General features: G+C 56.3%; 5 protein-coding genes across 5 annotated transcripts; 2 read left to right on the top strand and 3 right to left on the bottom strand.

The window, feature by feature from the left end:
- Nucleotides 1–525: 525 nt before the first annotated feature.
- Nucleotides 526–1,894, bottom strand: WHR41_00520 (uncharacterized protein; the record flags this gene model as incomplete). Its single annotated transcript, XM_069369126.1, has 5 exons — nucleotides 526–761; nucleotides 979–1,179; nucleotides 1,273–1,549; nucleotides 1,610–1,652; nucleotides 1,707–1,894. The coding sequence occupies 5 exons, from the start codon at nucleotides 1,892–1,894 to the stop codon at nucleotides 526–528; spliced, it is 945 nt and encodes a 314-aa protein (XP_069233844.1).
- Nucleotides 1,895–2,411: 517 nt separating this feature from the next.
- Nucleotides 2,412–7,157, bottom strand: WHR41_00519 (uncharacterized protein). The gene is made up of 2 exons (XM_069369125.1): nucleotides 3,465–7,157; nucleotides 2,412–3,407 (listed from the first exon to the last, which is right to left on the bottom strand). The coding sequence occupies exons 1-2, from the start codon at nucleotides 6,715–6,717 to the stop codon at nucleotides 3,367–3,369; spliced, it is 3,294 nt and encodes a 1,097-aa protein (XP_069233574.1). The 5' UTR covers nucleotides 6,718–7,157; the 3' UTR covers nucleotides 2,412–3,366.
- A 1,321-nt stretch (nucleotides 7,158–8,478) lies between these two features.
- On the top strand, nucleotides 8,479–10,158 carry WHR41_00518 (uncharacterized protein; the record flags this gene model as incomplete). The annotated part of the gene is made up of 1 exon (XM_069369124.1): nucleotides 8,479–10,158. The coding sequence occupies one exon, from the start codon at nucleotides 8,479–8,481 to the stop codon at nucleotides 10,156–10,158; it is 1,680 nt and encodes a 559-aa protein (XP_069233573.1).
- An 813-nt stretch (nucleotides 10,159–10,971) lies between these two features.
- On the top strand, nucleotides 10,972–13,010 carry WHR41_00517 (uncharacterized protein). The gene is made up of 2 exons (XM_069369123.1): nucleotides 10,972–11,951; nucleotides 12,465–13,010. Exons 1-2 carry the CDS (start codon nucleotides 11,329–11,331, stop codon nucleotides 12,487–12,489), a joined length of 648 nt encoding a protein of 215 aa, XP_069233578.1. The 5' UTR covers nucleotides 10,972–11,328; the 3' UTR covers nucleotides 12,490–13,010.
- Nucleotides 13,011–13,119: 109 nt separating this feature from the next.
- Nucleotides 13,120–15,476, bottom strand: WHR41_00516 (uncharacterized protein). The gene is made up of 2 exons (XM_069369122.1): nucleotides 14,493–15,476; nucleotides 13,120–14,437 (listed from the first exon to the last, which is right to left on the bottom strand). The coding sequence occupies exons 1-2, from the start codon at nucleotides 15,042–15,044 to the stop codon at nucleotides 13,535–13,537; spliced, it is 1,455 nt and encodes a 484-aa protein (XP_069233577.1). The 5' UTR covers nucleotides 15,045–15,476; the 3' UTR covers nucleotides 13,120–13,534.
- Nucleotides 15,477–15,514: the final 38 nt, after the last annotated feature.

Below are 15,514 nucleotides of genomic sequence, written 5' to 3'. Positions count from 1 at the left end.
GTCAGAAAATGTTACACGAGCGCTACGCAGGAAATGTCACCGGACTGCTGCCAGCAAAGGCATGGTTGCGCTCACAGGGTGCGTGGATGTCGATGACACCTGGTCAGCACGTCGCTCCAGCAGCAACGACCGACCAATTCTCCGCGACGGTATGCCTGCATCTTCCAATCAAGTCTTTTCTACACGGACGATTGGTTTGCATATACTCGCATAGCATAACATGATAGACCACGACCCAACGAGATACCCAAGAAAATTCAAAGCGTACTCGAAGCGACCTGTCTCCAATTCCCTTTTTGGTTTGCACCCAGGTAACGTTTGACCAAAGGGTCCGTGACGAAACGGAAAGATCACAGGTATCAAACGAATGTCCTACTGTCGAAAGAAGTTCCGCCGAAACACAAGCCCCCCGCGACATCGCGCCCCCTCTCAGACCCACAGCAAAGGCATCGAGCCCTCCCCTCTCACCCTCTAAATCGCACCCCACTCACAGACAGAAGTCAATAAACGCCACCGACAGCAAACCTACTCATACGCCCCCGGCTTCACAACCCCACACCTCCTCAAGCAACTCTCCGGCCCCCAATTCGAGCCCGTGCCGACGGGCGGGATCCTGCCTTTCACCTCGTCGCTCGCGACGTCCTGCCCCAGCGCCGCGTTGACCAGCTCGTAGGGGAAGCCGTTCGCGAACATCTGGTTGAGGTTCGTCGTGCCGGCGTCGTCGCTGTTGAGCGCCGAGACGAGCTGGGCGTCTTCGCAGCCTAGAGGACGTCAGTGCCAATGCATTCACAAAGCAGCGCTCGTAGCCGTAGTTTTTTGCTTCGGGCGCGACGAGTGACACCACCCGACACGCGCGCGCACCAGCACCTCCTCGCCGTGGCACGACTGGCGCGCGCGCCCTCGCGTCGCAGCGGTGGCAACACGCCAGGGCCAAACTCATACACAAAAAACCAGGGGAGGACAGAACAGAAAACGCACCCGTGTTCACCATCATGTGCACCGAGGCCCTCGGGAAAACCGTCGCCTGGCCCGGGCCCAGGTCCTCCGTCACCAGCCGCGCGCCGTTCTCCGCCCACATGTACGTCGTCGTGTTGCCCTTGACGGCGACGACGAAGTTCGCCGCGCGCGCGTGGTAGTGCATCGGCAGCATCGAGCAGGGGCCTAGGTTCAGCATGGCCACTGGGTGCGGGAGTCAGTCTGTGCATATTTTTTTTTGTACGATGGGATGGGGTGAGATAAGAAGCGCGAGATTGTCCGGGCAGGGGGACCCACGGGTCATGTCGTTGCCTTTTGCGGCGGGGAAGGTGGCGGCGTTCATGTTGACGACGCCGCCGGGCGCGAAGTTGTAGTTGGGCTGCTGCGTGGTGAAGTCGAAGAACCAGTCTTCGTTGCTGCCGAGCAGGGCTAGGCGGTCGAGCTGGCTGTTGGACGTGATGAGTTTGGAGATCAGCTCGGGGTTGCTCGTCGCGTCGACTGCGGATGCGTGCTGGGCGAGCAGGGCCAGGAGGAGGCTCGCGGCCAGGCCGAGTTTGGTCGTTGGGTTCATGGTCTGGATGCTGTCAGTGGTCGGTATGGTTGCGTGGTGCGCATTTCGGGTACCGGGTCGTACAGTCAATGTGTGATTTCGATGGACTGCGGGCGAAGGATGATGCCTATCTGCTGGTCAGTGATTGCTGGTCAGACAAGACCAGAGGACTGGGACTCACGGAATCTGGTTGTGCTTGTGGTCGACCCAGGAGCTGGGGCCCAGCACCGAACTATATAGGAGTACGGGTTCATACAAGTCCGCCGGAACATCCTCGTGGTTCAGCCATCTTGTTCGCGTTGTCGTTGGACTAAGTCGGATCGAGCAATCGCACTTTCGACCGCAACTAATGAGCTCTCGGCCATCCATCTCCGGTGTAGGCGCGCAGGTATGGATCGCGCGAGGCGGACAAGGGTGCCAGCACTCGGTAGCATTTGGCTTGGACGATGGTGACATCTGTGTGAGGCTCCAGAGATGTTGGTTGGCGGCCTGCTGTTCCGTGTGTTGGAACCAGGTCCTTCTCGCGAAGGCGTGCGTGTTGAGTGGCACGCCTTAAGAATCCTAGAAGGGTGAATGCAAATCGTCACGAGTCCACGCTATGGTGATCCGGGAGCCGGGTTGGCAATAGCCATTCGCGAGTACAGATCTGGCGTTCCTAGATCTGGGATCATCCTGTCAGCATGGCAGACTCGGAGCTCCAATCCTCAAATCCGGCCGGGGCGAAGGATCTTTGAAGTCGATTACATGTCGTCCAAATAAGCGAGAAGGATCGCGGGGATTGATTGAGGCAGTGTTGGCTGCAACGTCGATGTTGGTGGCTCGATATTCGACCAGACGCTGCCAACCTTCACCTAATGTGCTTCTGAAGCCACTGATGGAAAGGCTTCAAAGTCGAAACGTGCCCTTGCATTTCAAGTGTTCGTCTGAGATTCTTGGCTGAGCCTGCAGAATGGTATGCGTCGCTCATGATGAGATTTTCAAGGTCGGCGTCCGCTACTCATGCTCAGCTCAGTGAGATTAGGCATAATCTCCGCATGGCTGCTAACTTGGAAAGCGGATATAAATACTTCTTACATACATGGAAGCGATTCCAAGCTGCCTCTCGGTGTAGACGACGGCGCGGCTGATAACTTTAGTATCGAAGGAGTCTCACAGCCATACGCTCGAGCGTGCCAACAAAGACCGGGGTGCCACGCAATGCGCCGCGGCTGGCTAAATCTTGAGGCTAATGTCAAATCACCACGACCCGCAGACGCCCCCTCATCGGACTTATAGGCATGAACGGTATGGCTCGTCATCCGCCTCAGCTCTGCCATCCTTGCTTCCGAAGCCTCTGGTTCTTTCGATCGATCCTTCCAAAAGCCATCGCTTTGCAAAGTGTGATCTTTACCTAGACGTCAACTTCGGACCTGGCCACGTTGTCTGATGTTGAGAAGACCGTGATGTGCGAGCCGAGGAACGCCGAAAGAATGACTTTGCTTCTCAGCACGAATCTCAAGGCTCGAACGTTTCGGGTGGCACAGAGAAGCAGGTACCCAACGTCATGTACCACCTATCACTGCCTATCAAACGCGAAGCAGGCTCATGACCTGCTCCTAAGCCGTTTCGTGGACGAAGACAACGACCTTTCGGCTTGCTGTGAATCGTTCAATCTCTTAGCTTGCATATTCCCCTGCGTCCTCGTGCGACTTTAGGATAGAGGACAGTCTCGCATTCGCCAAAGTGGATACAGTCTACACAGGGACTCTGGTGAGCCACTTTAAAGTAAACATGCCGTCCAGCCTGGGCAGAGCTCGAAGTTATGAGTTGCCATGATACTTATGCTTGCGTATGAACATCGCTTAGAACCCAAACAAGTTTTTATCTTCCTCGTAACCCCAATCTGCGAAAAGCGTTAGCATCGTAGACCTTCTGACAATCATTACTCGAAAGAACTCACCCTTCAAAGCCGGCAAAGCAGCCTTTTGTATCATGCCAGGCGGCCCGCATAAGAACACCGCGCTCTCATCATCCGGAGAGAACAGATTTTTCTTGATTATGTCCTCGTTGACATGGCCCTTCAACCCGGTCCACTTCTCACTCGGATGGCTCAGAATGTGCGTCACCTTCGCCCTTCCCCCACTTTCATCCTCCAGTTTCTTGAGATCCTCTCGCATAAGAATATCGCCCTCCGTCTTGTTCGCATCTACGACCCTCACTTGCACCTCCGCTTCCTCCTTGCCCGCTCCGAGCACCGTGCGTGCGATCAAGGCGTACCCAGGCGTAATTCCTGAGCCGCCGAGCACGAGAGAGATTTTCTTGAACGTACGCTGTTCACCCGAGATGTCGAAGCGACCGGCGCCGAGGTAGACGATTTCGCCTACCGGACCTCGTACTTCGAAGGATGATTGCAGGGGCACAGTGTCGAGGATATTGCTCATGGCGCCGCCGGGCTGGGAATTGGTGGGGAGATAGGTCTTCACAACTAGCTCGAAGGTGCCATTGCCATCGCGGAGGGACGCGACCTGATTGTTAGATTGCTGCTGGGCGGATCCAGGCTGGTCTTTGGTGTCAGGGAATAGAGGCGCTGTCGGAGTGTAGGAGCGGATAAGCATTCTGTCCTGCAGATGGAAGCCAAGCTGGATGTGCTGGCAGGTGCTGAGGCCGAGATCGCTCGAACCCTCGGGGAGATTGAAGATGTATTTCCGCGTGTCGTCAGAGATGGACTCGCGAGAAGCAAGGGTGACGGGGACCCATTTGTGCTTTTGCAGTGTCACATCGCCGCTTCTGTTCTTTGCGGCTTCGGCTTTTTCTCTGGCTGCTGCTTCGGCGTTGTTCTTGATAAAGGTTGCTGCTTTCTCGGTGACAACACCTAGCGCGCATTCTTGCAGCTTCTGGTAAGCGAAGTCGTCGTGGATGCTGGCAAATTCGTCGCTGGTTTCTTGGTGAACTCTGCCTGCGTGTGAGGTGATGGCCGCTTTGCCGCCGGGGTGCCAGGAGAGGACGGACGTGGCGTCGTAGACTTTGCCATCGACGACGATCCAGCAATCAGATTCGGAATCGTGCTTCTCAATCTCTTGACGAGTGAACTGCTTTTGGGGCGCACCGGCTGCTTGCTTCGCGCTGATTATCTGGTTTTCGACCGAGGGCTTCATCCACCCGCCTTCGCCAGTACCAGGCTCAGTTGGATGCCGAAATAGGATGGAGGCAATATCGTTATCATCTGCGTTTTGGGTGACCTCAGGCTTGACAACATACCAGCAGTTGTTCATCATGCCCATGGTGTTCCAGCTGGGTCGCTCTGGCTGCGTGTTCTTGAAGACATTCCATGCGCGCACCGAGATGCTCTTAGCCTGCAGAATGTGCGTGATGCTGACATCTACGTGCCAGTGTATCCATGTCCAGAATTTGTTGCCGTGGCGGATGGGATAGTCGGGGAATGTGCGAATACAATAAAGCCAGGTTTGACCATCGTCAAGCGAAACCTCCACACGCTGAACCTCATGTCCACCGCCATCGTAAGCATAACCCTCGATGCGATATGTGCCTCCTTTGCGCGCCTTATCAAGTGAAATCTTCTCGCCTTGGGGGGGTTTGACGATGACCGAGTTCAAGTTCTGCTCATTACAAGCCGTGTCGGGGTGTTTGAACATGGTTGTTGCAAAATCGCCATCTTTCTCTGTGATAAAGCTCGGCAACACGCGATTGTCCCAGATATGATAATACGAATCGTTCTCTTTCTCGGAGACCCAGACCTTCTTCAACCATTTTACGCATCGGCCGCCAACGTATCCAGGGATCATGATCCGAACAGGGTATCCGTGGTCCGGGGGCAAAGGCACATCATTCATCTCGTACGCGAGTATCACATCGTTGGTTGGATCCATGGCGTAGTCCAGGGGGATGGAGGTCGCATATTTGCCTTCGCTAGGCTCATCTGCGCCCTCGAAATTCACCCATCGAGGCTCGCCGCCGCCAGTCTTTGGAGGTTCTTCGACGCCAGCAGCTAAAAGCACATCCCTCAACAGCGGACCTTTCCAGTAAGCGCAACCCGTCGCTCCAGAGCCCCAATTGAAGCCTTTCGACTTTTTGATCATGTTCAATTCTTTGCGCCTGTTTCCATCGCAAGCCAGAGAGACGGGAATATTTATCGTCTCGAAATTGTCCTTGAGTTCATCCATCGAGAGCGTCAGCTTTCCTCCTTCCACCTCAAGCTTGTGGAATTCCCACATTAGCCTCGGTACCGCGCCATGGTTCCGCACGTAATGCAACGCGTTCGGTGTGATCAAGCCGCCTTTGTACAGAGTCTCCAACACCGCCTCGGCGTTCAAAGGGTGCTTTCCGGTCAATCTGATCAAGTGATCCGAGCGCGGAAGCCAGTTGTCGGGTGAGAATTGATCTTGCTCGTCTATAGCAATCGTCTTGCGATTGTGCTTTTGTGGACTGTTACGTTTCCCGTCGTTGTGCTTAAGGGACTGACGATAGTCCTTCTCGTGTTGCAAAGCACGTAACAGAGCGATTTCCTGGGGCGTGTACCTCTCGAGAAGCTTCTTATATTCCGTGTCTGACTTATCCTGTGATGCTGCCTTGTTGCCGGAACCTGCATGTCCATCGTCCGTGGCGTAGGCATCGTGATGCTTCTGATTCCCCGCGTCTTTACGCCGCCAATCGTTCTCCTCCTGGGCTTCACCATCTGGCCCATCTTTCTGATTATCGCGTCGTGCAATTTGCACGCCGTCGCTCGTCTTCCCTTCTTTCTCAGCCTGAACCTCCTCCTTCTTCTTCCTTCTCTGGACATTTGCCGGCCATTCCTCCTGATTCTTCACCCAGTCCTCCGAGCACTCCAGTACATACCTCCAACCCAACGGTCGATCCTCGGGATGTTTAATATGCAAATCCGGCTCATGTTCAACAACATCGCGGAAGTTGACAAGTTTGCCTTGATGTTCCTCTGATAGAAGTTCATCATATTTCGCTTTGGCTTCCGCTTCGTAGTCTGAGTCGCCTTCGCTGCTTGAAGAGCGCGAGAGGTCGGGGACATCGTCGTCTTGCTCATCGTTCGCGTGCGTGAAACCCGGTCTGCGGTCCTGCCTGTTCTTGAACCCGATGCGGTGCTCCGAGGAGTTCGCGGACCAATCCGGCTCGGCTTGCAGGTCTTTCTCAGAGCTACCCGGATGATCGCGGACGTGCACTTGCCATGGTATCTGAGGCATCTTGCACAAGTTGGAGGAAGTGGTAGCAGGAAAGGTGCCAGTTGAGAGAAACCGTTCGCGAGCAGAAGTTCGCAACAGGGCCAGCAAGGTGCTATGTGGCTAGAGAAAGACGTAGCAGCATATTTGCTGTCTTACGTCTCCGCGGAAGACTGAAGTGACGTTTCTCTACACGAGTGCGGCTCGAGTTGCGCGCCATTGGAAGGCTGTCTTACCGGGACGGCTGAGCTCTCGGTCGTGTTTTGTCAGGCTGTGACCAATGACTACTATCAGAGCTACATAAGCAGGACGACGCGTGGGGATCGACAAACTTGATCTACATACATGGCATTGAAGGAACGGAAACGGCACGGGCGAAGACTGCTCACGTTCACTGATCGCGCGCAGCCTGGAGTTTGATCGACGTGACGTGGTGGCAGGCTGGCGTGCGGAGGCGGGATCCTGCTCCACCACTCTAGCACTGTTAGCTACATATAGCTTTTGCATAGAACTTTGTCATGATTAACTAGTAGCGAAACCTTGGACTCTACTCCGAGAGCTCAGCTGTACCGTTCGTGAAATCCGTGACGTCGGTGTATCGTCACGATCTCTGGACAACAAACTCAATAGAGCCTTTGCGAAGTTCAGCTTGCGGTCAGCCTACATCTTCCATCTCGAATTGCGGTGCCAATTGATACGCTGCCAGAGAACCCATACGACACAAGTGGTATGGTGTGTGCTACGTTGCTCGAAGGCGTGTACAATTGGAGAGCCGTGAGTTATTAGGCCGAATTCCAAATATCGAATTTCCTTCGGGACAGACTCCGAATCCGAGGAGATGTCTTCACTCGTCTGGAATAACCTCGTCTAGACTGAACTAGCATGTTTGGACGTGCCACGCTTTCAGCCTGAAACGCAAACGCATGAAGGGGCCTCAGTATTGCTCGTTGTCGCCGATATTTGTTGACCTCATACCAACACAATCCTTGATGTCAATATATCCAATCTCGTCCCGTAGGCTACGGAATCTGATCGTGTAGGTATCCCATTTCTTTCAAACAAGTTCGAATTCAGCTGTTTCCAGCGGCAACCAGACGCACTCTCTGGACTTGAAACGGATACGATGAAATGAGGTGATCCAGAAGCGGAGCGATTGATGTTTTTAGGAAGCATCTCTGGCATTCTGCACCGCAGACGCCTGGAAGGATTCCTGTCCAGATTAAGGTCTTTCGGCAGCCAACCCTCGAAGTTGCATCCCAGGAGAAGACCTGACGAAATTTACATTTATAATTTCAATATCTTTTTCTCCAGCACATACGACCACAGGTCAGTGAAAACTGGGCATCCCGTCCGCTCTGCCATACATAAGCACTGAACCGGGCGACTAGTACTAGAGTGGGTGACCATCTGGGAATCCCGCCTGTTGTATGTTTTTGAATTTTTGTTCATTTTTTGCGCACCATCAGATCGGGATGCGGCTGCGGCTGGACCATCCACAAGCGGCCTAGCTGCGGCAAAGACGCATCGTCCCGGGACCGGAAGCTTGGTGCTGTGGCCAGTCGATCACAAGGTGGAAGACGTCACATTCGAGAAGTCTGGCGGGCATGCCGTTGGCTGGCGTTGAATGACGGTGTGGGTGTGAGCAGTGTGTTTGGTGCGCTGGTGTTTGCCCACCAGACGCTCTCAGACACCTGCATTCCTTTCCCTTTAGCTTTGCTCTTTCGGCCATGATATCGACATAAGCCAGACCCCTGGCAATCGAGCTACGCGTATACGACCCCGGCGATGGCCAACTCCAAAACGCTCGCCGCACACAGGCAAGCCCGCCTCCCGATTCCCAAAGATTTCGCCTCGCACCGCGACGTTCTCGCATTCTATGACAACCGCTACTACAGCCTGATCGAAGCCGGCGATGCGGTCCCGTTCACCTATCCCTTCGCCGCCGTCGGCGCGCTGTTCGTCCTGGCCGCTCTCCTGGTCGACTACCGGCGCTCGCGGGCCCGCAGGCTGGGGAGCTATGTGGCGTTCGGTGTAATGTGTTGCTTCCAGGTGTGGACGATCGCGACGAACCGCGCGAGGAATCCGGCGGCGAGTTTTGGCGTTGGCTTGGTTTCGGCTTTTGGGATCATGTGGACGGCGGCGATTATGATCTTTAACGATTGCCAGAGGGATTTTAGGAGGATTGAGAGGGCTGAGGATCGGGCGTTGGCTGGTGGTGGGAAGGTCCAGGGGAATGGGCATGCAGACAAGGGTCTTGCGAACGGGTCTGCCGAGGTGTCAGGTGGCGAAAATGCTGTCAGACAACGACGTGCGACTAAAGAGGTCGTAGAGACCGCAACGAAGGGCCCGACTCAGCGACAAGGGCCGCTGATCTGGCAAGCGTATCCTGAAGGACCCATGATCGAGCGACTAGACTGGATCGCGGATGTCTTCTGCAGCTTTCGTGGAGTGGGATGGACCTGGCAATCTTCTGGTATTCCAAAACCACCCACCTGGGTTGAAGCACAGCTATCTGGCGACACGGAAGCGATAGAAAAAGCGGAAGACGTCAAAGTCAGCCGGACAGGCATCCGGCGCTTCAGCGACCGCCGCGCGCTGCTGAAAGCATGCCTGATCAACCTCGCCATTGGCTACGTAGTCCTTGATGCCATCAAGACGCTCGGCATCCACGACAAGTACATGTGGTATGGTGACATGAGCCTACCTCCTCCCGACTTCCTCCCGGATCTTATCAAGAATTCCTTCGTTTTGACGAAATATTACCGCTTGCTCGTCTGCCTCTGCGCCATCAATCTAGCTCTCTGGGCAATCTTCAAGATGGGACCGGTCTTCTTCGTCGGCATCTTGGGCCCCAAATTCGTCGGCGTCCGCGGCGAAGCCTGGGTGAACCCGGCCGACATGTTCGGAGACTTCACTCACGTGCTCGACAGCGGTCTCGCGGGCTGGTGGGGCGCGTGGTGGCACCAGACGTTCCGCTTCGCGTTCCAGCAGCCTGGAGACTTCTTGGTGAGATCTTTGGGCCTGAAGCCGCGCTCTGTCGGCGGAAAGCTGGTGTCGACTTGGGTCGCGTTCTTCCTCTCAGGTGTCCTGCACGCGTCGGGCAGCTATACGCAGCTTGGCGACACGCGACCGATCACTGGACCGTTGGCGTTCTTCCTGTCGCAGGCGTTGGGTGTCACTGTGCAGACTGCGCTGGTGCAGGTACTCAAGCTCGACAGAATCTTTCCGAAATCGGTTCGGCAGGCTGCGAATCTTGTGATCGTGGCGGTCTGGATGTACTTCACGGCGCCTCTACTGGTCGACGATTTTGCAAGAGGTGGCATTTGGCTATTCGAGCCCGTGCCGTTCAGCATATTCCGTGGCCTTGGGTTAGGACCGGAAGGTGAACGTTGCTGGTGTTGGTATGGCAGGATTGTTGAGTGGCGAAGCGGGATGAGCTGGTGGGATACTGGCATTGCATTGTGAAAGCAGTGGGGTTGCATTATTGGGAACAACCAGGTTACATTTAAGACGATATACGGCGTTTCATGAATACGGCAAGAGGGTTGGATTCTGCGAAGAATAGCGGCATTGCACAGTTGGGCATCTACATTGGACTAGATGGCATTTGAGATCAGCAGCATAGCGATTGGAATAACCATTACAATCCTGACGATATAGTCGCGAGCATGAAGAATTCCTTCGCGCAAACCATATGCCGAACCTTGGATACACTTGCAGTGACAGGGATCGAGGCCTCTCGGAAGGCAGGGCTCTTGCAGCACCCACCCCCATCCGGTGCTCGTTCGCAGCAAAGATGTGGAGGCGGGGGATTGTCACAACGTGGGAGAATGCGCAATCGCTGCTGTCATCTTGACTCAGAAATCGACTAGATCGCACGGACAGGTCGTTAGACGGAGGGTGCGAGGCGGGCATTGACTCGGCAGAGGTGCATGCGGGAAGGGTGAGAGTTCCGTCAAAGCCTCTCGTGCATGCAGCGCAACAGCCGATCAAGCACTGAACGACACCGCCACATCGGAGACAGCGTGCGGAATTACTGACGACGGGGTATATGCGCGACGGCTATTGCATGCGGCGTACCGGTAGATCTTCAAGACAGCATGTCAGGCAGCGCAGAGCCGCAGCGCATTCTCGCCGGCGCTCCAATGGGCACGACGCGGGATGTCTTGGGCGAGAAAGTCGAGGAGGCTGGAGCTCCCAGCCATCCAGCTCGTTGCGCAAGCCGGAGTACGTCAGGCACCGCGCGCCCTCCACTTCACGCCCACACCCACCACCGCCCGTCCATCTTCCTCTCCCTCACACCTCGATACCGCCTGACGCTGCGACACGCCGTTCCTTGCCTCCTCCCCTTCTCCTTCGCCGTCGTGTTGTTGTACATACCTGCCTTCATCCAACATCCTTCTCTTTCGTCTCATCCCACCTCGCCTCGGCCCGCCGCTCACCACCCCACGTCGTGACGCTACCCAGCAACGTGCCGCGACGACTCGCAGACCCGGCGCATCCATCTTGCATGTCAGCACGATAGCGGCCACAACCACACCACGCGCTCGCCATTGCTCGAACTGCTGTCGCTACAAACCCCTCAAAACCGCACGAATCGTCAATTCCTGACCGCGCCCACTCGACGCGCCACTCATGGCGCCCTTTCCACCCGCAATCCGCAGCGTCAGCGCATCTGACGCTCGCAGCCTAGACGCCAGAGAGCCTATCGCGCCGGCAGCTCGCGCAATCTCCATTCCAAACACCGATTCACTCGCCGAGCGAGCACTGCAACCGCGCCAGCAAAACGGCATCGTCCCCATACCAACCGTATACCAAGGTCTCGACGCGGGCCCGGCACCCGGCGCAGTCGTCGGCATCGTCCTTGGCTCCGTCCTCGGCTTCATCTTCCTGATCTGGCTGCTCTGGATCTTGTCCAACGGCACCACATTCATCCGTTCGAATCAAGACGAGGAGGAAGACGTCGTCGTGCGACGGCACCGCAACTCCGATCGACGACGGTCGTCGCGCCGAACGGAGATGTCCCAGCGATCGCCGCGCCGCGACCGCGTCTACCGACAAGAGCGCATCACGCGCGACTTCCCGCCTCCCACACGCTCGCCTGGCGTCAGCCGCGTGCGCGAGAGCGTCATCGTCGACGAGCCGCGGACGGAGCGCCGCGTGGACGGCGACGACATTGTGGAGGTCATTGAGGAGCACAGCAGCGTAGGCGGCGCGCCGCCTCGGAGGAAGAGCAAGCGAGCAAGTTCCGGTTACAGGTCAGTTAAATCAGGAGCCCCTCCCACGCCCCAGCCGCCAGGAGGTTTCCGTCCCATCGATCCGAACCTTTATGCCGGGGGTTTCTACCCTCAGAGGCCCGTGAGATGAGAAGAGACGAGCAAGAGAGGAAAACGCATTTGATACCCAAAATACACACGAGGAGATCCGGACTACTTGCTCTCCGGACTCCTTCCCAACCACCGCAACCATGCTTTTCCATGCCTGTACGAGGAGATAACTCCGATTCTGACTCTCTGCTCCTTTCTCTGCGTAGACGCTCATAGGACCAACCAAATCACTCACTGTCCGGGCCAACCTGAAGGCCAGAGTCCACACAAGCTCATACGCGGGCCCAAAGAAGTCCGTCTACACCTTTACACGCTCTATCTTTGGCTCCCGGCGGTCGGTCCACCACGATCGCAGCAGGAAACCTCCAAATCGGCGGCTGGCGGCTCACACCTCATCGGATCGCACACCTCGTCAAGGATGAATAGCTTACAATCTGGCAACAGGCGAGGCCAATACTCCGACATCTGATCGAGAAAGGATCGAGCGGGTGGCCGATTGAATCAACACCTCGTGGGCCATCAAGTCTGCGCAGCGGCTTACTGTCCCTGTAGGCATGCTGCAGAGGGCCTGTACGACCCACCGGCATGTTACAGTAATCCAGGCGATCGACCTCAAAACCCACCTGATGCAGAGCGAGCATGACCATCCGCTCTCACCTCAACTTTTCTTAGTTTGATTTTAATTGGCTCACTCACCAGCCAAGCCAGGCGTTCAACGGGGTCCAACCACAGGGCAAGGGGGGAAGGGAGGAGCGAAGCAAACACAGCAGCTCCAAGGGTTGCAATACAGAAAGAGAGAGTGCTGGCGTCCAATGGGGTTTTCTGCTGTTTCTATTTGGTGAAGGGAAGGGAAGGCTTTGAACAGGCAATATACCCGTGCGCCGAGCGCTTGCTTCCTTTTAATTTTTTCGTATGGATTTTCTTGATAACGGCAGTTTTTCCATGTACACCTAGAAATGTCTCTACAATGTCAGATCGTTCTCAGCTTCACTTCACGTCTCGGCACCTGCCGCGCCCTGGACTTTCATGTTTAAACGAACGTTCGTTGCACATCACGGATCGACACAAGACACAGACCGATCAGAAACGTGAAGGAGACTTTTCACAGTGATGAAAGTGGCAAGATTTTTCCAGATATAGAAAACTTTTTTCGATCCATTCTCTCCCCTCGCGCCTCAGAACCCATCATTCCTGCAGTCGTCGCGCAAGTCGGGTATCATTATGTAAACTGTGTAAATACAGAGCCAATAAAGCAAACGCCGCTTCTTGTGCCAAAGCATCGTTTTGATAGTGCGGACAAAGGAAAAAGAGGTTACAGCCTCGGAGAGCGATGTTGTTGGCCGGGGGCGCAAAACCCGTCCTTCCCTCCAGCACTTGGGGTCTGGAAAGTAGAGTTTTTGCTCTTTTTGTCCCCGGCCGTCGCTTTTCGGGAAGCTGATTGGGAGATAGTACATGGCGCGGTGGTCTTTGAGAAGGTGTGAAGGCTCGTCAAGCTTCACGATCGAACGATCCGCTTATTTGCCCTTGTTGATCTCGACGACCTTGACGTCGAAGACGAGGGTGGCGCCGCCGGGAATGTCAGGGGGAGCACCACGGGAGCCGTAGGCGTGGTGGGCGGGGATGGTGATGCGGCGCTCGGCGCCAACGGCCATGCCGGCGACACCGATGTCCCAGCCCTTGATGACCTCGCCGCTGCCGAGCTTGAAGGTGAAAGGCTTGCCCTTCTTGTTGCTGTCGAACACCTTGTTGTTCTTCTGGAGCTTGCCGATGTAGCGCATGCCGACACGGTCGCCGTTCTTGGCGGCAGGGCCGGTGCCGGCCTTCTTGTCGTCGATGGTCACGCCCTGGACGACACGGGGACCAGCAGCGGCCTTGGGCTTCTCAGCGGCGGCGGCGGCCTTGGTGGGAGTAGGGCCCTGCTCGAGGTTCTTGGCGAACTGAACCTTCTTGTCGGACTTGTTGGAAGAGGGAGCCTCCTCGGTCTGCTCCGCGACAATGGCGGTGCCATCGTTCTTCTTCATCTTCTTGAGCTGCTTCTTGCTGAGCTTCTCGCCGTTGGCAGTCGGCTCGACCTTGGACTCGGAGATCAGGGTGTCGAGGTTCTCGTCGTCTGCGGCGCGCTTGTTCTTGCCCTTCTTGGCCTCGACAAGCTTGGGAGCCTCCTCCTCATCGTCGACCTCGGTGATGCGGGGGTTCTCCATGTCGTCGAGCTCGTCCTCGGAGTCGTACTCCTCGTCGAGCTCGTCCTCATCGGGAGAGAGGTCGTACTCATCCTCGTCGTCCTCCTCGTCGTCCTCGCCGTGGGTGTGGTCAGGCTCGACGTAGTTGCCGGTCAGGAAGACGCTGTGGGTGCCGGAAACCTGGAAGTAGACGCGCTCGTTCTCACCAATGGTGATGTTGAGCGGCTGCTGGTAGTGCTGTGAAAATTGTTAGCAGGCGATCGCGTTGCAGGCGCACGGGATTTAAACGTACAGATTTCGGGTCAAGAGTGCAGAGAACGAACTCCTCGATCTCCTCGTCCTCGTCGTCATCCTCATCATCCTCGTCGTCCTCATCGTCCTCATCGTCATCGCTGACGGGGGCCTTGCCCTTGCCCTTGCCGTTCGTCTTGGCCTCGTCGACATCCATCTCGTCCTGCTCGAGGAGCTTCTTGATGGCCTCCATCGCGGCGGCCTTGCGGGCCTTCTTGCTCTTGGCAGGGTCGCTGGGGCCGCCATTGGCCTCCTCGTCATCATCGTCCTCGGAGTCCTCCTCGCTGTCCTCGCCGGCAAGCATGCGGTCCATCTCGTCGGCATCGAAGTCCTCGTCGTCCTCGGAGTCGTAGTCCTCGTCGGAGCCAATGGGCGCGCGCAGGATCTTCAGCGTGGCGCGCGGCGGCAGGTCAGGCTCGCCCTCGGGCATGGCGCTGGGGTCGATCGCGGCCATGGTGATCTGGAAAGAGGCAGGGAAGTCCGGCACGGCGGGGATGGGGACATCGCCGCAAGGGACCTCGAGGCCGTAGACAGCCATGGGAAGGAGAGGCATTGTGAATGTGTGGTGTATGGGTTGCGGTGAAGGGTATGTGTGTGAAAAGATAGAGGGAGGGGGTATGCGACCGGAGGAGATGGTCTTTGTAGGCGGTGAAGAGGGAAGAAAGAAGCGTTGACAGGGAAACCCGTGAAGGCTGATGCAGAGAAAAAAGCTCTCGGCCGTCTCTAGCGCGGAGAGTTGCGAAAGTTCTCGCGTACTCGAGCTCGCGCGGGCCGAGCCCTCAAACGTTGCTGGGTCCGCGCTTTGTCCACCTGCAGACGCTCACGCGTAAAGTGCGTCACGTCACGACGACGACGATTGGTGCGCAACGTGTAAAGTGAAATTGATGGGACGATACGCAAGCATGAGAGGGCTGTTTTAGAGCGCTTCTTATGGACGTCAGCACTATCCGTTCTACTGGGCCTTGACCAAACCATTCATGGTACCCGTGAGAGCCCACTCGCCACCGCAGGCAGCAATGCGGA

Source organism: Cladosporium halotolerans (assembly GCF_011745625.1).
Source record: "Cladosporium halotolerans strain TM138-S3 chromosome Unknown Sca2, whole genome shotgun sequence".
In the NCBI taxonomy this organism is placed as follows: domain Eukaryota; kingdom Fungi; phylum Ascomycota; class Dothideomycetes; order Cladosporiales; family Cladosporiaceae; genus Cladosporium; species Cladosporium halotolerans.
This window is presented reverse-complemented; position numbering and strand designations above follow the sequence as displayed.

Excerpts from the sequence above, each read along its gene's own strand:
- WHR41_00519 (XM_069369125.1), bottom strand. The coding sequence starts at position 6,717 with ATGCCTCAGATACCATGGCAAGTGCACGTCCGCGATCATCCGGGTAGC. Across the intron at positions 3,408-3,464 it reads TGCTTTGCCGGCTTTGAAGG|ATTGGGGTTACGAGGAAGAT; the intron begins GTGAGTTCTTTC and ends CGCTTTTCGCAG.
- WHR41_00516 (XM_069369122.1), bottom strand. The coding sequence starts at position 15,044 with ATGCCTCTCCTTCCCATGGCTGTCTACGGCCTCGAGGTCCCTTGCGGC. Across the intron at positions 14,438-14,492 it reads GCACTCTTGACCCGAAATCT|CACTACCAGCAGCCGCTCAA; the intron begins GTACGTTTAAAT and ends CAATTTTCACAG.
- WHR41_00517 (XM_069369123.1), top strand. The coding sequence starts at position 11,329 with ATGGCGCCCTTTCCACCCGCAATCCGCAGCGTCAGCGCATCTGACGCT. Across the intron at positions 11,952-12,464 it reads CGAGCAAGTTCCGGTTACAG|GCGAGGCCAATACTCCGACA; the intron begins GTCAGTTAAATC and ends ATCTGGCAACAG.